The sequence below is a fragment of the Mytilus galloprovincialis genome, chromosome 9, assembly GCF_965363235.1.
Source record: "Mytilus galloprovincialis chromosome 9, xbMytGall1.hap1.1, whole genome shotgun sequence".
Lineage (NCBI taxonomy): Eukaryota > Metazoa > Mollusca > Bivalvia > Mytilida > Mytilidae > Mytilus > Mytilus galloprovincialis.
Window position 1 is genome coordinate 52781122 of NC_134846.1, and position 24079 is coordinate 52805200.

At 29.8% G+C, this 24079-nt stretch overlaps 2 protein-coding genes across 6 annotated transcripts in view; one reads left to right on the forward strand and one right to left on the reverse strand.

Annotated features, from left to right (window-relative positions):
- Window positions 1-215: 215 nt before the first annotated feature.
- Window positions 216-6604, reverse strand: LOC143045269 (caspase-3-like). 2 transcript variants are annotated; one of them, XM_076217649.1, is made up of 6 exons: window positions 6473-6604; window positions 3879-3960; window positions 3085-3329; window positions 2581-2756; window positions 1748-1889; window positions 216-1118 (listed from the first exon to the last, which is right to left on the reverse strand). In XM_076217649.1, exons 1-6 carry the CDS (start codon window positions 6474-6476, stop codon window positions 883-885), a joined length of 885 nt encoding a protein of 294 aa, XP_076073764.1. In that variant the 5' UTR covers window positions 6477-6604; the 3' UTR covers window positions 216-882. The 2 variants fall into 2 exon arrangements, with proteins under 2 accessions (XP_076073764.1, XP_076073763.1); XM_076217648.1 differs by lacking the exon at window positions 6473-6604 and adding an exon at window positions 6379-6415.
- A 5521-nt stretch (window positions 6605-12125) lies between these two features.
- LOC143045271 (coiled-coil domain-containing protein 33-like) overlaps window positions 12126-24079 on the forward strand; it is a 28104-nt gene continuing 16150 nt past the window's right edge. Inside the window, exons 1-13 of one of the 4 annotated variants that reach the window (XM_076217650.1) lie at window positions 12126-12271; window positions 15033-15341; window positions 16507-17012; window positions 17671-17703; window positions 18165-18331; window positions 18809-18942; window positions 19435-19458; window positions 20810-20919; window positions 21821-21925; window positions 22205-22296; window positions 22631-22751; window positions 23123-23255; window positions 23688-23821. In XM_076217650.1, the coding sequence (XP_076073765.1) occupies window positions 15053-15341; window positions 16507-17012; window positions 17671-17703; window positions 18165-18331; window positions 18809-18942; window positions 19435-19458; window positions 20810-20919; window positions 21821-21925; window positions 22205-22296; window positions 22631-22751; window positions 23123-23255; window positions 23688-23821 (1848 nt within the window). In that variant the 5' untranslated portion in view covers window positions 12126-12271; window positions 15033-15052. The remainder of the gene's footprint in view (window positions 12272-15032; window positions 15342-16506; window positions 17013-17670; window positions 17704-18164; window positions 18332-18808; window positions 18943-19434; window positions 19459-20809; window positions 20920-21820; window positions 21926-22204; window positions 22297-22630; window positions 22752-23122; window positions 23256-23687; window positions 23822-24079) is intronic. The other 3 variants (XM_076217651.1, XM_076217652.1, XM_076217654.1) reach the window with 3 other exon arrangements.

The following is a 24079-nucleotide window of genomic DNA, read 5'->3' on the forward strand; positions in this document are numbered from 1 at the left end:
ATGTGATTATATTGGCAAAAAAATGGTGATTATGTGATTACTAGGACCCCCCCCCCCCATGAGGGGCCTCTAAAGTGTCTTGTCATGAACATATCCATCTCAAATTTGATTAATATTTTGAAAATTCACTTTCTAATGATTAAATTTGATATGAACAGAAAGTTTGAAGCTACCTATAGAATCAAAACTTAACCTGGTACATGATAAACACGCAGACTGGAAAAACATAATGTACTTTGATTTCATAACGTATGCATATAAAGTGTAAGGCTATGCCTTCTCCCTTGTCCATTTTGTTCATTTTAGAAGTTACTTAAAATATAACAAAGAGAAAAGAAAAATATTATGCATCAAATGTAGACATTAGACATTATACTTAGATTCCTAAGGGCTAAATAAAATTTCATCGAAAAAATTGGTTAAATTTAATGTTACAAGTTACCTCAGTAATAAAGGAGTAAGGACGGATAATGAAAAAAAGTTTGTACCATTACATGACAGTAAACAAATTACGGTTGCGTTAAAACCAACCAAAAGATTATAAATGATTAAAATTTTAACTTCTTTTCAGGCACTAAGTATGCTTAACAATACACAACATAAACAGATATAATACAAAAACATGACAAATGTACATTAAATATGAAAAAAAAAAAATTGGCATGACGGCTTAATAAAAGTTTAAGTTTATACTACAGCCTATGAAGCCTTCATGGATTCTAGTTTTAAATTCTATAAAAACACACTGGCAATGGTTCCAATAGGTCAAGGTGGTTTTATAAATCTAAATGGTGGACACAGATCAATGTCTCCTTCAATAAAATGGAATGACTATAATGAGTTGTCTTTTTAAGTACTACATCCATGTTAGTATCAAAGACTTCACTGTTTTGGAAAGAAATACAGTTCTTTTGTTAACATTGAAGTAATACATGGGATCTGTTTCTTCCTGCTCATGTATGGATTGGATGTGTTAGACTGGAACTTGTACGCCACAAGTTTGTTGACTCGTGTCAGGATACGGACCAGATCTAACTGATTACCATACTTCTCTAAAACAGTCGATAGTGCCTGAACAAACCAAGACCCATCTATGGAATTTCTCCATGCATAGTAACCTGAAACATTAAAAAAGTCTTCTTAAGATATTAAACATAATTGGTTCTTTTCTTTAAGTTATTTACTACTTTATGTTAACAATATGTTTTGAGCTGTCTTTTTGGTATTGTTTTTATTCTATTATAGATTAATTTAGTTTTAATTTGCTTTAGGGCACTCGGTTTCAAATGTTTAGCAAATATTTATTTCAGTCTAATAGTTTTCTGTAATTTTTTTTAATTATCTCCCCTTTCTGTTAAAAAAACCCTCTGTGAACATAAAACTATTGATTTGTAGGAAACATATCAAAATTCACTTTACTTTTATGAACATTAAACTATTACTTTGCAAACTAAATCTTAAAGCTACTGATTTTTGGTACATTTAAAATACATTCTAAAAGCTGACTGATATACTTAACACAAACTCATTTAAATTTACTAAAATTTTAAAATAAAAAAATATAGTTCCTTTCTATACACCTGTTAACAGGAATTCCACTCAGCTAGGCTTTATTGATTTATATTTAAGTTAAAGCGTGAGACTAAATTATAAATTTATGGTTCCCATGGCTTAAGACCTAAAATGAACTTTTTCCGTTACTTGCTGTCTGAGATAAAGATGTTTCAAAATCATGCATGTCACTTACCTGGGACAACTGAATAAGCCACTAAGAAGTCAGCTTCAGCTGGTATTTTATGAGTAGATATTTGACGATCTACATCCATTTCTCCCTTGGCGTCTGCTACATTCATTTCTACACCTTCATCAAACTCTGTACCTCTACAGGCCTAAAATATAAAAATCAAAATAAACTAAATTGGCCGTTTCCGAATCTAAAGCATCATGGGTAATTTCATTGTTCGTACCCCAAAGTGAAAATAACGTTACATCATTGGTTGAATTTCAATTGTTTATAACGTTTTAAACCAATTAAAACGCTTTGGTGTACGCTTTTGATAATATTACCCAGGTTGCAGTAGATTCTGAAAAGGCCAATTGGTATAAATTTATTCATAATTCATTGATTACTCCTACATACTTTCATAAAGCAATTGATAAACATCATATATTACTGCTAAGGGGATATTATAATCCTGTTGTAATGGGAATATACTCTCATACTGGCTGAAATGTTCACTTTTGAGATAGTTAATTAGTCTTAGTACTAGCCAGATTTAAACTATACATATTAACTGTATTTTTATGTTTATAAATGATGTACAAATACCAAGAACGTTGACCTTAGACATGTTAGATGTATTTTGCTGTTCTACTTAGGCCCTTTTGTTTTTAATGCCTTTTATGTTATAAATATTTCACACAAAAAAAAGAATTTTCATTAAAAAGGTTGTAGTTTTGAGTGTAACTGATGAAGATTGATGATTGATATTCTGACACAGAAAAAACAAACTTTCCAGGGAATGTTTGGCACAACCTTATCAAATTTCATTACTTACTACCTGATAATAATTATTTTACCTGAATGAAGAATATTTTTGGTTTCCCTGCCAGTGTTTCACAAAGGTTGCCTTTAAAAGGTTCCAGTAATTTTTTAATCTCTACTTTTCCATTTTTACCATACACTATACCCTCTTCTCCATGACTGAGAATAGCACAGGCAAAACAATCATTCTCACTGTGGTCCATGTACGCATCTACAAATAAAGTCATGATGTATAAAGAAGACTGCAAGAAGAGTAATTATCAAATTAATTTTAGTATGAGACTTTTATCCTTTCCTTTTTTACCCAACACACAAAAAACATGTCTGAAATACCAAAATGAATTTTAATATGCAGTATACTTATTTTAAAAATGACTTATATGTAAAACTAATGATAATAACAAAATAACAGCTGTGGAACAACTGCTTCTGATTTATTCAGACCCAGTATACTCCAAAATCTGGATGAAAATTACAAAGAAGTCTAGGTTGTGCCTCATGTTTTCAACACCTGATTATTGCCAATATTTGATACTTACATTTCTTCATTATTTGCATCATTTCTTCTGTTGTTACATCATCTTCTAGCTCAACGTCAAATCCTAACTCTGCAAATCTATTGGCTAAGGCTGAGGCATCAACATCTGTCCCATTACGAGCTCCTAGGCCGACCCCCTGGTCAAAGGTCTTGTTGTTAATGATTACAGCAAATCCTCTGTTCTTACGATTCATTGGATAAATGTCTGCTTCAAATTCTTCTCTTGACATATGAATGTTCACTGGCCTATGAAAGTATAGTACAAAGCTTGAAAACAAACAGATAGTATAAATGCCTCTCACAGTTCTACTGACTTACCAATGAATTTTTGTTTCAACATGGAAAGAATTTTCTTTTGGAATCGTATATTATAATGGGACTATAGTCATGATAGTGTAATTTTATGATGGTTTTTCTTTGGCTGTTTTGGAGCTTTTGCACACATTGAACAGAATTAATAGTTGAAGTGTTGTTACTATATGTAGTAATAGAGCAAAAAAAAATGTTATATACATTTGTTCATGGTATACAGAAATGAAACAGCAGTAAATGCACTTAAATAATGAAAGACATCTACAGTTCAACATATGATTGTCAAGTGCCTGTCTGTACAGTATGTCCAATTCTGAATCATCCTGAGTTGAAAGTCTTTAATTAAACATGTTTATCACACAATGAAATAGTACTGTTTATATGTATTTAAGAAATCCTGAATTTTATCCATAACAATGAAAAATCTAATTAAGCATGTTAAGTTTCTAATGGCTTAATCTACAGTATTATAAATAAACTTACACAGATTTCTTCCCAAAACTAAATGGAAATGTATCCACTGTATCCTCCATATTCTTTGCATCGGTTGTGTCATTTTTGTCAGCTAAAAAAATATAAATCATATAATAAAATGTTAAATACATGTACATGTTGTACCACCTAATAAATTTAAATACATGTATATGCGTTTAGGCAAATTTCAAAGTTTTCTGTGACTTTAAAATTGAGAAAGGAAATGGGGAATGTGTCAAAGCGACTTGTCTGTTTGTGTATTCTTATTCATCTTTGCCATATTTTCCAATCCTTGCAATTGATACACAACTAAGTTTTTTAGTCTGTTATTGTTTTCAAATCAAAGATAATTGTTAAAGTAACCATTTACAGGTGACAATGTGTCAGGACATGTCTTTGGTCTTCATGAAAAGTCCAATAGGTTTCAGAGACCAAAAAGGGGTCACATCCTTTGTTCAAAGATCTTCTCAAATATCTACTGAACTGATTGATATCACATTTCCCAGTTACTGTTCATCAGGTTATTCAATTTGTTCTGATGAAAAGACTATTTTTGCATTTTTCAGAAAAGATAATTAAATTCATGGGAGAGATTCAGGTTCCCCCTATACTCCAATTCATGTCTTATTATTCAATTGATATGCAATACATCTGTTGTAATATCCAATATTGATGATGATCATACCAATTATATACATTTATGTATAAGTACATTTTGTAAATATAATATGTAATTTTATATCCATTGAAGACTCTGCTTCATGCAGGCAGATAGATGGCTGAAGCAAAATATCTGTGTATTAGACAGCTTTAAAACTGTTTACAGGCAGTTAAAAATCACACCCTGATGTTAATCTCTGCATCAAATGAATCAGGGTCGTACTTTATCATATGTTTACAGGTAAGTTTTTATGATCAACCATCCAAATTAGCCAAAAGCAACAAGTTAAAAAAATACTTCATCATTGTTCATAAAAACTAGAAAATGTTTTATACAAATATAGCCTTTGTATGAGGTCGATACAAGGATATACTTCTTTGAGTCGATATATCCTGTATTGACCTCATACAAAGGCTATATTTGTTATATTATTAATTTCTGACCATATTTGTATCAAAATCGTCATTTAGGTTTGTTGGAATTGTATAGATATTACATTGTCTCCTTGACAATAACAACTATTTCATTTACTTTTTTGTTTGGACATCTTTAATTATGTATTTGAAGATTTTTTTTTGTCAAATAATCAATCACAGATATCATGTGTTTCAAAACGTTAAACAATATCCTGAATTCATTACATGACGTCACAAAGTATATTGGTTTTTAGATATTCTAAAAATAACCGTGCAATATGCTTTTTGCAAGTCAATATGCGTTTTGCTATCCGCCGTTTTCTCTCTACCTTCGAAAATATAGTTTAACATGTGACTATCCCTAAACGAATCAAATTTGTTAAAATATACGAATTAATAATATTATTTCATATTGTTTAATTTTTACTACAATGATAGATTAAGGAAAAAATATCTTCTAGGTTTGATTTTTATCCAAAAAAACAACAATACACTTATAAAAGAGGGACGAAAGATACCAGTGAAACTCATAAATCGAAAAATAAACTGACAACGCCATGGGTAAAAATGAAAAAGACAAACAGACAAACAAAAGTACACATATCCGATATCATCTGTGAAACGGTTATTCCATAACAGTCAACCAACTGGTGATGGCGTCTGTAAAGTTATAAATAAGAGATAAGTCACTTCATTATTTTATGCCTCTCATCACGATGATGTACCTTAGTTTTTTTTCTACGTCTTTACTTGTTAAAGATATGAAACAAGAGAGAAATATTAAACTATTTTATATGCAAGTAAGTAATCTAGCTATATGTTTTAATGTATACAGCTTGTTTAAAAGGGAAAGTTAAAAACATAACAAAAAGTATAACCAGGGACATATTTATCATAATCATGACAATATAATTAAGTCCCAGTGAATATGTATCAAGTATGATTTTAAGAATCACTTTCAGAATGTTTCATTGTATGTATTCTACTCATTTCGCTTCTATGTTATTTGTAAATTTGTAAATTTATGTGTATTTGTCGCTTTTATTACATGGGAAATCTGTGTCTAAGTGAATTTGAAAAAAACAGTTGAACAGATCATGTTCTATAGGAAGTTCAATAAAGCCATTGGCATTATTTTTTTTTTATGGTTTATCCCTGAGACTATAGAAGTCTCAGTTTATCCTTACATTTCTATTGAATTTAACTTAACAAGTAAAGAGGGGGAGTGGGGATCAGTACTGGATACAACATATAAAAATAATTGATGTCATATATGCATGATTACTCCAGTTTGAAAGAAAGTAAATGTCAAGATACTTTGTCTTCAAATATCATGAAAAAAATGACTTCAAATAATGACAAGGCATAAATAATTCAAATTGAGATAATGTTTCCCCAACAAAGAACAGTGGACAGATATTTATAACCTTACTTTCAGTTTGTGTTCCTTCCATATCAATACTGTTTAATAAATATATATCTGAACGGTAATGTTATATAAAATGAAAACCATGTGCAATACTCACCCATTTCAAATATTTTGTTTATGTTTCACTGTGATTCATGAATCAGCTTACAGAATAGTTATTTTTAGAATTCAACTTTCACAATGGTTATTTCCCCTTTGATTCTAATGATTGATTTACCACTAAAAATAACTGGTCGTGTGAGATAACATGATAACTTTAAAAATAAGGTCTAGATTGGAACAAAAGGTTGTCGTTATAACATGCTTTTAGAAATGATTTGCTTATAAAATAAACAAAACCATTTTCTGATTCATTCCGAACTTCGTTTGCTTTTACTTACACTCAATGATTTCCTGTCAAAAGTTACCAAAGTTCCATGATTTGAATATTTTTGTGATAGCGAGTAGGAACTGTACCCTGCACCTCTTGCATCGATTTTTACAGAAAATGAGAACCTATGATAATTTAAAGGCATGATATAAATCTAACATCTTTATTCCCAATTAAAGGGCACATATAAAGCATTTATCAATCAACACAATCACAAAGTTCAATATAAACAGGTCAGGAATAACCACCAATTGGTGGATTATACATGTACCTTAATTGACGTATAATCCACCAATTGAGGTATATTGGTATAGACCAATTGACGTATAATGCATTTTTTTTTGTAATAAAATGCTAGTTTGAGATAGGAGCATGATTTTGCAACTTGCAACCTATTTTATGACTCTTATTGAGTTCTCCGAAAGTTTCAGTTTTTTCAAAGCCTGCTGCATCTCTTGAGAATGTATGTATACAACAATTCTTTTGTTGAAACATTTGTACTGTTGACCATGATTGACTTTTGATAATGAAAGTTAAGTATTAACAAAGAGCTCAAATCACCTGTTGAGTTTTACTCACGATCACATGACTGCAGACAGTATTGATGTCCATTGACAGGTGATTACAGGTAAATTTGCCAATCAAGAATTGACAAGATAACAATAGAAGAAACTGCAAATACAATTATTGACTAAATGCAATATGTTATGTCACTATACTAAACTAGGAAATGTTGACAAGTTTTCATACAATAATATGGTTTTAAGAAAACAATGCTCCATTTTGGTGGAATAATTTGCTTTGAAAAACAAAGAATTATACACCAATTGGTCTATACCATTATATGTCAATTGGTGGATTATACGTCAATTGAGGTATAATCCACCAATTGGTGGTTATTCCTGACCTGATAAATGTCAAAATCCACACAAACAACACATGCAAGCTAACATACCTACTTAGTACTGATTGTTAATAATTAAAATATGATTAAGAACAAATATGGAAACAGCAAGCTATAAAGGGCCCCAAAAATGACAAGTGTAAAACCAATCAAACGGGAAAGCCAACAATCTAATCTATATAAAAAACAAAAAAACAAGAAACACTTATGAACCACATCTACAAACAACAACTACTGAACAGATTCCTGACAAATGCAGTGTATATCGTAGACAGTTCATGGCAAAATACTAAATGAAAAGACACTAAATAAAAAACTAAAAACTGAGCTGAACAAACCCTTTGCAACCTGGGAGTGATCTATGGTACTCTTTGAAAAAGGGTAAGCATATCCTGTTTCACATTTCACTGACATTTGGCACATGATACATTTTTTAAAGATGTGTTATAGTTAGACATATATGAAATACATGTACATAATAAAAATAAATAATCTAATGTCAATTAGTACCAAGCAGTACAATGTAGTTTAGATAGTAAAGATTCCAATTGTTTTTTCAGCACACCCATGACCTAATTAAACAGTACTAATTACTTTGAACAGATTGCAAAAGTTTCTCTGTAGCTGGCTTTGAAGTGTAACATCACAGAATTCCCCTTATTTATAAGCTATCAGGGTAAGAGACACATATAAAGGATTACAACTTAGTATTACTATAAAATAAGACCACTGTTAACATAAGACTAACAGAACAAGAGACGGAACAGAACTATTTAGTACTGTCATGCATATGCAGGGTTTTTCAATTTTATATTAGACACTAGTCTTATATTATTTTCAATTTAGAATCCCACACATGCTGCAGCTGTACATTTTCCCCCCTTGTGTTGCAGAATATTCATTTTCATCTAAAGAAAATCTCCATTACTGGGAAGTTACTAAACAACAGTGCACCAAATATGTAAGTTTATGTTATAAGTATTTTTATGGCCTTGGACTCTTTCCAATCAAAAGTAATGAAATGTGCACCTATAGAATTACGTTGAGGTTTTGTTTATTATTAATCCATAATTTTCAAATAAAATATTTATTGGATAGAATGTGAATAATCAGTAATATTTTAGAAACTTTATTTGTATGTTAATAAACATGCACAGCTCTTACATGACAGGTATATGTAGACCAGTTTTATTTTATATTCCTCAGGCCATCCTAAATTATAACTGTTGAAATTATTTATTGGATCATTCTTTATCTAGATCATAATTTAATTTTTAAAATCTTTTTTTTTTCGAAAAAGTTTCAGATATTCTACAGAAATGTAAATCTTTCATAGAAACAAATAGGATCTAAATGAGTTTAAAAAAAAAAAAAATATCAAGAATAGCCAGTTTAAAAAAAATAATCCTAGTTTCTTCTCAATTTTTTTAAACCATGATATCAAGGTTTCTTTTCTATGCTATCTTATCATAGTGCTATATTTTTTTTAACTAAGGTGCTAATAAACTGTTCCAGATTTCATGAATTTATATGTATATTAAAATAAAGGAGATGGAGTTTATACTTTACTGATATCTTTTTATGTTTTATGTATACAAGAAAAAAAATTCTAAACAGTTTTTTTTTTTTTAAATAAAACAGTAATTTGCTGTTATTGTTTTAAATTTCTGTTGAAAATATTAACTTCATGAAAAAAGAAAAATATTATGTGGCTATTATCTTTTGTCACAATGAAAATAACTATAATACTTTAATATCACATCGAGGCTTCCAAATTTGTGAAGTGTATTAACTGAGGTAACCTTAACTGAGGTAACATTTTTCACAAATTGTAGAGTTATTTCCCTTATTACAGGAAAATAAAAAAAAACAGCAAATAGAAGATTAAGCCACTGAAAAGTTTTTAATGGCTCTGAAATTGATTACAAACCTCTTACATTGTGTCAAATATTTTAATTATGATGAATTAAAAAATAATCCATGTGTTTTGTCAGATTTAAATCTGATCAAAACATTCTTTATTTGGGTTTTATGGTTAAATGTCAGATTCCTTTGAATCAATTGAAATATAAAATTACTTGACAATTGATTTCTTTTTTATTAAAAGATATTGTCTATTAAAGATGAAAAAAAAAGAGCCCACTTTCATCATGATTAAAATTGCATATTTTTGCATTTTTCGGTTCTATTCCCTCATTTTCTATGTACATTTTGAGATGTATTTATATTTGGAATTTAGTATGGCCTTCATTATCACTGAACTAGTATATATATTTGTTTAGGGGCCAGTTGAAGGACGCCTAAGGGGTACGGGAATTTCTGGCTGCATTGAAGACCTGTTGGTGACCTTCTGCTGTTGTCAGTTCTATGGCCGGGTTGTTGTCTCTTTGACACATTCCCCATTTCCATTCTCAATTTTATATAATATGTAAAATATATGTGTAAAATGGATCTTATTATTTATTACATACATATAATAGCCTTACACAGATTTTATTTTTCGTTTTAGTTTGATGAAATTCTATTCAAAAGATTTGTCTATTATGTTGATTTCAATAATAAAGGTGTTTTGTAAATATAAATTTATTTGATAAAGAAAGGCTCGTATTGATGATGTCCCTTTAAGTTTGAAATCAGAATGAATACACATTGTTATGCATGGCAAAATTTCTATATACGAATGTATACTTGATTTACCCAAAGCAATTGAAAATAAATTTTGAATTCTATAGCAAATGATATGCATTTCTATAAAATATTGAAAAAAAATTGAATTATATGATGTATAGAAACCGAACAACAAATGAGGTAGTGAATAAAAATGATGTCATCTTATTTTTATTGGTTGTAAATAAAATATTATTAGAAGTGAAACTGAAGACTTTTCTTATATAAGGTTAGTGAGCTGTTTTCTTTTATATTTCAGGGAAAGATGGTCTGAACTTGCCGCTGAAGATATATATTATACAATAGATAATAAATCATTTCATTGACTGATGACATTTACAGATAATAGATAAACTCAATAATGGTACCAGTGTTTTTTATTGGAGTTCAGTATTTTTGTGATTTTACTTTTTATAAGATATTGAGAATGTAATCTTTAGTTTTAAAGTTTTTTATTGTGATAAGTATAAATTATTCATGTACAATGTACATTGTCTAGTGTTTTCCCTGAAAATTTAAGCAGCAAATTTATTTTAAAAAGTAGAAGACATGCATGTATTGTTAATGGAGTATTTCATAATGACATATTGATTTACAGAAAAGTAGAGGACTATAAGTTTGAAGGAAAAGACAATTTAGCCTGTTCCTTCCTTTTAAAGAAAGAACTGAATAGGGGTGGATCCAGGATTTTGAAACGGGTGGCATAATTTCATAAAAGTGATTCCTGTGCTAGCAATTTATTTGCTAAAAAATCATATAAATTGTGGTAAGAATTTTTTGTCAATCAAGGAGGGAAAAAGGGGGTATGGTCGGCATATTCCTTCTACATCCTCTGGATCCACCTTTGATATTATGCTAAAAGTTTCTCAAAAATGTCTAAAAAAGGTGGGTCATCAACAGTACCTAAATTCTCTTTGTTTAAAAATATTAATTACTGTAACAATAAAAAAAAATGTAATTAAATTTAAAATAATGTCCATTATCCTTACAAGGTTTATAAATGCTGATTTTCAGCCTTTCTGAAAATCATTTGAACTTTTAAGCAATTAAAAAATTAGCAAATGGATAACTTTTCTTTCAGAGTAAGAATTTTATATGAAAAATTAGTACATTAAATTAAAATAGGATAAGTAAAATTTTTCAACTTTTTTATTGTCTTTAACATAAAACATCTTTAAATCTCTTTTGATTCTTTCTTTGAAAAATCTTGTACTCTTTTGTAAATCTTGTACTCTTTTGTAAATCTTGTACTCTTTTGTAAATCTAAAAGTTGAAATCAAATTTATCATAAAATGCAGAATTTTACATTTATTTTACAAACAAGCATGAATCTGAGAAAATCTATCAGAAAAGTTTTCATTTTCCAAAGTTTATAAAGCATAGATTCTCAACAACAGATGAATTTCCTAAAATGTCAAAGTAAGCTCCTTGAATTCTCCAATAGACATTAACTAGACATTTATGCATGTACCAAAGTCACTGCAGCAACCATAACTTATTCACTTTTTAAAATGATTAAGAATTTTGGCTGTCAGACAATATATTGTACAGATTGTTCTTCATATTTGACAATCTATGATTTACTTTATTGTCAGACACTGATTTAAATACACAATAGCCATTCAATTAATTCACTTATCTGATTGGTCTATGATAAAAGGTTATAATACTATTTGAAGAATGGACAATACAGTTTGATAGAAAGTCTTCAACAAATACAACACTTTTAATTAGTTTCCATTACTCTTATGATATAAATCATTTCCCGTAAAGTCAGAAGAATGCCTGATTGATTCTGTTATACTCTATCTACTGACAATCGTTTCACGTTTAAACTACTATGTCATATCGGAACAGCATACAAAAGGTATGCTACATGATATACCACTCATTAATAAAGTTAAGTGCCAAGGATTTTTTTAAAAGCTATATTTGGATTTTACTGTTTTATCATGGTAGGTTTTTGTTTTTGTCAATATTTATTTTTACAAACATGAAACAAGACGGATCACTTGAGTCATAACAATCTTTTCATAAATCAAACCGTTATTTACTTGATATACATAACACTTTTGAGAAAAATATTTGAAAAAAGATAAAAGATTTATAGTCAAGTTGGAATGAGCATGTGTTCTACCATTGATTGAAATTTCAAGCTTATATAAAGCTGTCTTTATGATAACCCAACCAGTAAAAATTTGCCTAGCCAGTTAAGTTCTCCGAAAAAAGAGTCTTCTCACTAGCCATATAAATTAAAATTTTCACAAGCTATATAATTTATTATATGAAACTTTTTGAAAATCAGATTTTGTTGTCTTGTAAATTAGAGAGTATATTATGAAGACTGCAATTTTTAAAATGTACTCTTGAGATTTACCACTTTTGAATGAACTCAAATACCAATTTCCTACAAATTAATCTTATTACCCCGGTACTTATCTTTTGTTCTAGATCCAATTTGTTATTATGTGTATTGTATTTGTACAATTTTAATAAATGGTGTTGACACTAAATGACATTTGTGATAAAGTTGCAATTAATAAAATAAAGGAGCAAATAACATGGGAATCTAATGTCTTATATTTAGATTTTTAAGGTGCATGCTAAATGTATTTTGATAAACTCCATATATAGAGATCAGGATTAAAATGGTGTATGTGATTAATATACACATTGCTGGATCCAGAGGGGGCTTTGATTCTGAGTTTGGAGATCCTCTTTCTTTGGAAGTTTTTTTTTCAAATAATATTATGTAAACCAAGCTTAATCACTCCTTCCTATTGAGGATAGAATACCTTATAAAATATCTGTCATATACATTCAAGATTTGCTGTTCTGCTTTGTATACAATTAAAGATGTATAAATATTTGCTGAAGAATATATTTAAACAGGGCCTAAAACAATAACCTAAATTGTTAAATACACTAATGCTGTTAGTCTTTATAGATAGATTTTATTACAATGAAGGTCATTATTATTGTACTAAGCTTTGTTTAGAACTCCAATGGTTGATTTTGTCAAGTACATAAAGATAAAAGGATTTACTTAATGATCTTGATGTGACATCTTGTCATGATTTGAGGAATTTCAAAGATAAAACAAAGTCAAGATTGATTATTGTATTAATAAATTTAAAGAGAAGTTTATCTTTTGAAAACAGGACCTTATACCATGCGACATGATTCACAATACATGTATTTTATGTTTAAGTATAATTGATTGGCATATTATGATGTAATAGACGAGCCTGTAATTCAGTAGTTGTTGTATGTTGCTGTATATCAAATTTGTTTTTCATTTATTATTTTGTGCATAATTCAAATCCTTAGTTTTCTTGCTTGCATTGTTTTACATTTATTATTGATTATGCTGTATGGATTTTACTCATTGTTGAAGTCTTTACAGTGACCTATAGTTGTTAATTTCTGTGTCATTTGGTCTTTTAGAGAGTTGTCTAAATTGCAATTGTACCACATCTTCTTATTTTTATAAGATTTGACCTAGAAAGAGAATGTACTTGTATCTTTCTGACAACATTATCTTATCTTCTTTGAAGGTTGTATATGGATTTGCTTGATGTTAATAGTGTGGTGATAGACAATAGTAGTGAAGAAGGAGTCATTGGGTGTATATCATCTATCAAACCTGGTCCCTGCTCACATTACTATCTTGTTCTATTCTTTTGATAGTGTAAGGTCAACTCTGTGTTTACTTTAATTCCCTATACAACAAATGTTGCTATTGTTAGGTTTTAATTAATGCATATAATGTTACTCACTCACTCAGGCTGCCAGTATTGCAATAATAAAAACTTGTATTTTGAATTGAATTCATATATCTGTATGCAGATTTTCGTGAAATCGCAATAATCAATCATGCAGTTTTGTCTGTTTTTAAAAAATTGCAATAGTAAATGCATGCAATTATTTCTGAATTTACAGTACATTTTCTCTTGTCTGTCCATAGGTATCCTGGATTGTTTTTTTAGAGGGGAGGTGTTATTTTTTTTTTAATCCATTTCTCAGTATATTAAGGTTGTATATCAGTGATATTTCACATTACAATCCTGTTGTTTATTACACTAATAGTTCAGCTACTAGAAGCTGATCTACATTTCATGATAGAATGACTTTTGAAATTTATTACTCACATTTACTTATGATACATACATGATATAAATATCCTCTTTTATGTGAACTGTCCATAACATATATGAATATAATACATTTTTATGTCAAATGTATTATATGTTTTTGTATGAATGATAATATAATGTTCATATACTTATTGTCAACTCTTTAATCTTCCCTGGGAACTGAAAAAAAGCTCTTTCCATTTCATTTTCTTGTTTAAAAACAGAAAATTGTTGCATTCAGCATAGTACAGCATGATTTTCCCTTCTAAATTGCTATTGATCAAGGTAACATTGGTTGGCACAATGATAAATTTTGATGAAAATAAGAATCTACAGACACATAATCATTTGTATTGCTCAAGGGAGACAATCTTTTCTCTATATTTGCCCAAATTATCTCCCTTATACAACTTGATTCTATTGGTTTTTTTTAATTAAGAATTTTACTACTAGTATTCTGTAACTATACATTTGTTCTGCATATTATTTATAATAGTCTGAAAAGTCTTATTCAAACAGGACTGTTGGAGCTTCAATTTGCTTGAGTTATGGTTTTAATCCTATTTTCCTTTTATTCCAGAATTCTCCAAACAATTATAAATGTCTCTATCAGTGATGGATGCATCAACATTACCAAGGGTCAATGACAAGGCCCTGGAATTCGAAGTTAATATTAAAGATGCACAATTTAATTTGGAAGGCAAATATTTCCTGAGATTGTCTGTACAAAGTTTACATACAAAAGACTACAGTAAGATTAAAATAAAAGAAAGTGGAGTTCCTTACTTTGAGAACAGATATGAAGGAGAGACAGACACTGTTGCACAGAAAGAATCAACAGCTATGGTCAAGTTTAAAGAAAAACAGTTTGTTTTTAGACTTCCAAAAGGTACATTTATTTTGAGAACTACACTTTGGTTGCTTATAAGCAGCATATGTCTTAATTATGTATAACAGAAAAATCGGTTAATTTACTTTCTAGGAATGAAATTAACTATTAGAACTAGAAGTTTCAGAATGAATGCTGTGAATTCATTTATATTCGTTAATACCAATTGTCATTATTTCAGGAAAAATTGTATTTTCATGGATACATAATTTCATGTATTTCAAAAGTATATGAATTATAATGAATCCACAGTAGTTGCTACTAAAAGAAGCTGGCAAAAATGAAATACTAGATATTATAAGTTATATGGTTCGCTACTGACCCCATACGGATCCATAGAGGGTTAGTAAAATCATAGGGGGTGAGGCCGGAGGCCGAGTCCCCTATGAATTTTATTCACCCTCTATATATATATGGATCCGTAGGGGGTCAGTAGTTAACCGTATAACGAATTTATCAGACGCTGGACTTTTTCTGCGGCGTTTTGTTGAAAAATAAACAATGAAACACAACAACATAAATAGATGACGTCGCCATTAACGCGTCATGAACCCCATATGAAACTTACTAACCCCATACGGTCTCATAGAGGGTCACCACGTGACGGCGTTTAACCAATCACAACGTGATAATTCATCTGTGGTCCGATAAGGATTGATATATTGTTGGTTGCTTAATGTCCAGTGACAATTGTTTCATATATGTTCAGGACGAGAACAAATTGAATTAACAATAAATATAATAGGAAGGTCCTGAATAGAGATCACACAGTAAGAAGGTCCTGGAAATTTGGACTTCGACTAGAAAATGAGGGTATATTTGAATAAGAGGAGAAATTGAGCCTTGCAACAGGGCACCTATAGACCCACAAAGAGTTTGTGCTTGATGTACAGGGAAATGAGCACTCTCTTTCTAAATTTAATCAAATTTAATGCCCCATATCTGACCAGAAATCAATATCTTACCAGATATCCATATCTGATCAGATGTGACTGTGTCTGTGTACATCCTGCACAGCCAAATGGATGTCCCACTTTGGAAAAGGTATTACTGCCTGTCTAAGAAGACCAAGAGTGGCCATGTTTGTAATTACTAGTCACCCTTGGGGAGATAATTTTTGAACACCTTTTGTGATAAAAATGGATGCAAATAATCTTTTTTTTAGGTTTTTGTATGAATGATAAAAATCATGATGTACATCTACTTGTGGAAGCATTTACCAGACCAAAGATTGGTGCAAAAGGTCGTAAAGTAGGAGAAGGAAAGTTTGCAATATACCCTCGTCCAAATGCTCCACGGATTAAAGTAAACGTTGAACCTGGTGATGATTTCTATAATTATACAGACGTTATGTCACTTTTGAGGACAGTTAGTACAGACAGTGTTCAGATGCATTGTGGGAGAATCAGATGTACTTATGCTTTGAGGGAAGTTCTTACAGTAAAACCTAAATCTCCACCAAAAACACCTCCAAAATCACCAGTCAAAAAGCCTGTTCCAAAACAGAAAAGTCCAGAATTACGTGAAAAAGATGATAAAAACAGAAGTAATAGATTAGAACCCCCACCCACAAACAGAACAATCACACCCACAGATTCCTGGGGTGGGGATAATGTATCTATCAATGTTCCATCTACTCCACCATTGCCACCACAGCTTGAAGGAAGAAAGGTAAAACAAATATTTTGATTTTACTGTAGATTCATTTTTTTCATGATTGCCAACTTTTCATGGAAATTTTGTAATTTGGTGGATAAAAGATTTGTGGATTCTCCAAGGATTAGGGTTAGTGCTTTCTAATTGGGAAATGAGTCAGACTTCTCTGAAAATAACAAATATTCCATATTTTCTAAAAAAGTGAGGGACACTGCATTCCACAAAAAGAGTTGTAATACACATGTTTGTTAAGGAATTATCATTAGTTTTAATGTTCATATTTGCTCAGCCATGATCAGAAGTTTTTAATCACACTGTTATCGAACACATGTTTGCTCCACCTTACAGAAGTTTGCCTGGAAACTTTGTAATAAACAATGCTATAATATTTGTTCCTATAGGAACTACATAATTATATAATGAAGGAACTTCTATTACAATGTACTAACAAAATAAACTGAAACTAATATCATTATACTTCATCCTCTATCTCAGTTGAAACATACCTCATTTGATTAACAGTAACGAAAAAGCAAATTAGAACCAGTTTTGTATATGTTTTATTTTTATCATTGAAAGGTACTTTTGAACAATATGCTTGTAGGAATGATAAGTACAAGGTCAATGTTACTCAAGTAATGTACCATGATCTTGTTAAATTTTAATTTTTCAGAAAATAGTTAGATTTCATCTTATAAGTGTATTGGTATGAAATGGTTATTAATGTTGTTAAATTTTGTTTTTTTACTTTTATATTTGTTTCAATCTTTTTGTTTTTGTTTTACTTTATTTTAAATGTTATCATGACAGATAGGTTGTCTTACATGAACATGTTAATTGCCAAAAGAGCAGGAATTTTTGTGATTTACTGGTTTTTAAGTTTTTAAGTTTTTCATGATAAATAATGCATGTACTTTAAACTTATTATTAATGTAAAACATTGCAATATAAAAGTGAAAAAATAATTAACTGCTGACAGACATTTTCAATCAAGCTGTAGCTGTTCAACTGCTTAAAATATTTGTATTTTTAAAGTAACAAAACTTTTTGTTAACTAAAATTTCTAATGTTTTGCAAATATTCGTTTTATAGTAGAACACATATTTCTTTGTGATAAGAAATACTTCATTTAAATTAGTGTTGATAATTTGAAATATGTATTTGTAGATTCCTGAAGACCCATTACAAGACAAAGACAGGCATAGTTTTGAGATCAGTAAAAGTTACAGACATGTATCTCGCAAAGGAAAAGAGCAGATTGATGTCATACTCCATGGTGCTAGTAATTTACCCACAACTCCTGATGGCCAGCTTCCTGTTCCATTTGGTGTAGTGTAAGTATAGAGATATCATACTCCATGGTAGTAACAGATGTATTAATTCTCATATGATATAAAGATGTCCTTATGCTCCTTTTCCTCAATTAAGCGTCATGTAAAGATGCCATACTCCTCAAATAAAGTAGTTCTACCAAATCTTCTCATACTAACCATAAAATGAAATCATAGAGATGTTATACTTCTCAAATTCTACTTATAGTCAACCTTATTGATCTGACGTAATGAAAACAGTATTCTACTCTATGATGGAAATTTTTGTTTGTTTATAAGTTTTTTGGATGAACTAGGAAACAGGTTTAAGATCCATTCAACATTTTAACAGAATAATTTACTACAGGATTCAATAAGTATACTTTACCAAATTTCCAATAGTAATTTGAACTTTATTTTAAAAAAGATCAAGTTTTTGTTTGTCCAGTGTCACACATTGAGGGTCATTATGATGTCAAAAGTTATCATGGAAACTTTCAGGAAAAGTAAAACAGATGATGACAAGAATGTGAAAACTGGTGCTTCAACACATACATCACTGAGACCTACAACTGCTCCATCGTGGGAAGAACTAGTCACTGTGAATTTTGAAGAAAAATCAGCTGCTGACGAAGGTAGTTTTTCATCTATCCTATTATAAGTCTTGAAGTATGTAATTTCCTTTTTATGCCCCACCTAAGATAGTAGAGGGGCATTATGTTTTCTGGTCTGTGCGTCCATCCATTCAATCGTCCGTCTGTTCGTTCGTCTGGCCTGTTTCAGGTTAAAGTTTTTGGTCAAGGTAGTTTTTAATAAAGTTGAAGTCCAAACAACTTGAAACTTAGTACACATGTTCCCTATGATATGTTCTTTCTAATTTTAATGCCAAATAAGAGTTTTTACCCCAATTTCATTGTTCACTGAACATAGAAAATGATAGTTAGAGTGGGGCATCCGTGTACTATGGACACATTCTTGTTTTCATATATTGTTATACCTAAAGGTGATTTTTGTTCTTGTCATTTTTGGACTGTCTTGGTTTTTAAAGTGACTGATATTCCTGCATTAGTCATTAATATAGAATATTTTGTTGTCTGATTTAAAAAAAAATATATATATTTTTTCAGAAACTATATACAATAGATATTTTGGTAATATATAATGACTAAATGTGTGTTCTTATTTACTTATCATTGTTGTGTATTTGTACGAGTGATTAGATTGCAGTGTTTTTATTACAAGCTTTTAACTTGTTGTCCAAGTTTGTTTGCTCACCTGGTCTGAAGATCAATATGAGAGTTTGCCATTATTTTGAGGTATTCATCCCTTGTATTTTTCGTTGTCTGTAATCCATTAACTTTTACAAAGATCAAATTTGGCTACAATCATTAATGGGGTATCTAGTTTAAAAATGTGTATCCAATGACCTCACCTGTTGGCTTTCACTGCAAAAAATGTCTTTTATTTTTGTCCATTATTTTGAAGAACTATAAATTGCAAAAATGATTAGCAAGATAAGATCTACAAATGAGTCAAACATATAGAAATCATTATTCTAATATGACATGCTTCTTTTGCTTTGTGAACAACACTGTGATAAAATTCTTGATATATTTATACTTAGTACAGACTCAGAGATATAAACGCCCAGGATAAAATTCGAATATCACGGCCCAGGCCATGTGAAATTTCCAACAATCTATGGCTTCCATGAATTATTTCTTAAGTCTACACCTTACTGAAGGTATTTTTCCCCAATTTTTTCCATTTTTACCTACTTTTTTGAAAACTATAATAGATAGATAGAGACTTTCTAAGTAAAAATGATAGTTATCGTAACATTAGTTGTCTTCTTATTTAAGTTATTGCCCTTTAATGAGAATGTTTCAAAATTACTTGCATTTTTGTCTTTGATTTGAAAACTATAGTAGATATGTAGATTAATATGGTCAACTATACATGATGGCAAACAATCTTTCTTAGTAATTTACTATGAGTCAGTAGGGTTTCATTTACAAAGTGTTTTGGATAGATAGATAGATAGATAGATAGATAGATAGATAGATAGATAAATACAAAAAAAATATCATATCCCCAAGTGTTTTTTTTTAAGGTATTAAAATTAACTAAGTGATTTTTGTTTCATCTGATATTAACACTCTCTGCAGCTCTGATGAGTAAGTATTTTGAGTGATTCATACTGAAGGGAGCCTCTTGTTTTATTTGCAGCTTAACCTTAACACAAAAAACAGCAGAAGTTTCTGATTATCAGATTGAAAGATAAAATGATTAAAACTGGGTGACATTAAAACATATTAAAAGAAAATAACACATTCAAACAGCATTATCTGCATTTAATAACTCTCAGATACTGTATCTTAGGTATTGTATGATAAGTTACTACGGTACTTTTTAAAACATTTTATAGTGAATCTTTCTGTTACTTTTCATTAACTGTAAATAAGAATGAAATAAAACGAGTTTCTGACTTTTCCTTTACAGTATTAACAATAATAGCAGCTGATCATCCTTCTAAAGAGATGCTTGTTAAATATGAAATACCACTATCATATCTTCAGCCATTCCATCAGTATCATCTAGAGCTAATCAAGGTATACAGCAACCTATAGTTGTTAATTTCTGTGTCATTCTTGGTCTCTTGTGTAGAGTTGTCTCATTGGCAATCATACCACATCCTCTTTTTTATATAGTATCTTAATCTAATTATCAGTGTCTTTGATTTTCCAAACCGGGTAATGGTGCATATGATTCAGGATTAACCATCACCAGGTCTGTAAAACAAGGAACTTATAGTACAATGCATCATGTTATTTTTGAATTATCCCATTATAACTATTAAAAATGAATAATTACATTAGATGTATGTTTCATTATAATACGTTTTTATGATTGGCTAACTGCACATCAAATGTTATTCCTTAAGCAATTGCATTACACAATAAAACTTATCATTCGTGATAGCACGAGGTCCCACAATAAAGTACACAGGTGAATTAAATATAAAAAAAAATTTGTGTTTTCATGATCCTAGATAAAAAAATGTAATTATAAGTATTGAATGCTTCTTTTTGTAACGTCCTAGGGTTGTAAAAGCGTTGACCATGCACAAATTTTAGAATGTTGCATACAAAATGTACTTTGTACAAATTTTGTATGCAAATTTTGTACAAATTTTGTACAAATTTTAGAATGTTGCATACAAAATGTACCTCGGTCAACACTTTTACACCCCAATGAAGTTACAAAAAGAAGCATTCATTCTTAGTTAAAGTTACTTGATACAAAAAGAAAATATACCTGAATTTTTTGGTTACTTCAAAATATCAGTTTTCAAAATTTAGATGATTTGATCATTTGAACCCTACATTTATTTTGCATTACCGTATATAATGATGTATAACACATTTAATACTGTGAATGTTTAAAGACTACTAAAGAAATTCCCAAAATTTGATTTGAATCGCTCACCATAAAATATTATGAATGTTTCAGCCTGTTAAAGGAATTCCTAATGGAGTGAAAACATATGTTACTATCACCAGGAAAACAATGCATCTACCCAAAGACCCATCTTCACCTGATTATTTAGCTTTAGAGGTAAGTTTTATGTTGGGATGACTTTTATTCAATAAAAGAAAATATGCAATGATTTGTTCCTTTGATTTCATACAATTGTATGCTATATTTGGAAATAAGAGATACAGTTTTCAAAAAGTTGCATCAAGATATTTCAAGGTAGATCAATTTTATGCTTTAAGTAATTCATTCAAAGGATTACACCAGATGATTTTTTACAATATATTTAAAGAAATTTGAAATCCTTATTGAAAAGAGACCTTTTTATATAAGATGATTATCTCCATTTATGATTTTTAGGCTACACTCAGATCTGTACAGAAACCATTACAAACAGCTAAAGGCCCATTGATTGCAGTAGCTAGAGTTATTCCTGATTATTATAATTACAAGTATGTATTGAAATATGTTTTGATTATCCTGCTAATAAAACAAATTAAGAAATAATGTATGTTTTATTTTTTGTGCATTTTTATCTAAGAAGTGATAACTTTTAACTTTTCCTTAGAGAAAAAGATTTTAGAAAATATACTTTAATAAATTATTAGGATTCACCAGAAATTTGATTTATAAGAAGAGTTGTTTTACTTCAATGGTCATTTGAGAATCCATTTCATACTACATTGGGGAAAAATGCAACACTACAGTGCATCATATTAGGATAGATACAGAATTTACAGTAATCCTATAGCTAGCAATATTATCTGTTTGCATTTTATATTTAAGGAATAATCAGTTACTGACCAACCCCAGATCAGCTGGTGTCACTATGAACAGTGTAACCTTCCCTAATCCTCATCCATCATCATTTAGTGTTCCTCCTAGAAGTATGCATGGATATCCTCAGGTACAATATTTAAAATTATTGTTTTATCTTACACAGTAATTCAAATAGTTTAAGGATATCTCTACAGATTGTTTTAAAAGTATCGGTATACACTGATTTTATATCACACTTTTATTCTTCTTGTAAAGTGGTAAGAAGTTTTCAATTTTTTTTTTATCGTAACCTCCTCTGTGATCTTGTGAAATGACTTACAAACTAAAAAAAAATATTGTAATTGAGCAATAATATATATATTTGAACCACCTTATTATTCTTTTTTAAAGAAAACAAATCAGCAAGCAAACAATTACAAAAAATGCTATTATTTGTACAATATACGGTATATAATTATATCTTGATAACAATGAAGTAAAGACAAGTTTACATATTAGATAAGCTTGCCAGGTAGACCTGATGTACAGCCTGAGTGGAATCATCCTTACTTATTCTGTGAAGAAAGAGACAAAGCCACGATGTTTACACCAAGTGCAGCACTAGTTCTAGAGTATTATGAGGCTAGTGCAGGTGAGTTATTATTATGCAAGTGCCTTTTATGAGCCATGGTATATAATGTTATACATAGCTGTTATCAAAATTCAACATTTGTCCAGGCTATTTTTGTTGTTTCTTGTAAATAGAGGTGTGTTTTTGTTTTTAAGTGTATAATAGAGTGTTTTCAGATGATATTTTATGTTGCTGCAAATTTAAAATGTATTATGATAGGAATCCAAAAGGTCATAATTACTTCAGTGGAAGACCTAGGCTATATATTTTTTAGTTAGAGAGCTTATAAATGACAATGTGACATTTTGTGATGCAATCTTGGTTTTTTGATTGTATATATAATTTTCTTCCTTTTCAGAATATTTTCAGTTAATTACTTCTTGATTAATCAATTATAAAGACAGGAATACTAATTTGGAAGATAAATAATTAATACATCTATTTACATTACAGCTATGTCAGATCAGTTTTGGAAGATGGTCAGTCCTGTTGGGTTTTCAGCTGTACCACTAGACAAAGATATGTATACAGAACTTACCAACAACAGAGCTAAACAAGGATTAAGAATAGATGGAGTACCTATTCAGGTATGCTCTATTAAAAAAATACTTACAGAATTTATTTACAGAGACACTTTCATTAAAATGATTGTTAGATAGTTCTAAACATAAAGCATTTTTAAATTTGTGTGCTTCAATACTGTAAATTCAGAAACTATATATATTTTTTTAAATATGAATAAGGCGACTGGTTGAGTATTGCAATAACAAGAAATGGCATTATAATTGTTACATATATCTGTATGCATATTTTCCTGAAATTGCATTAAATAAACTCACATTTTT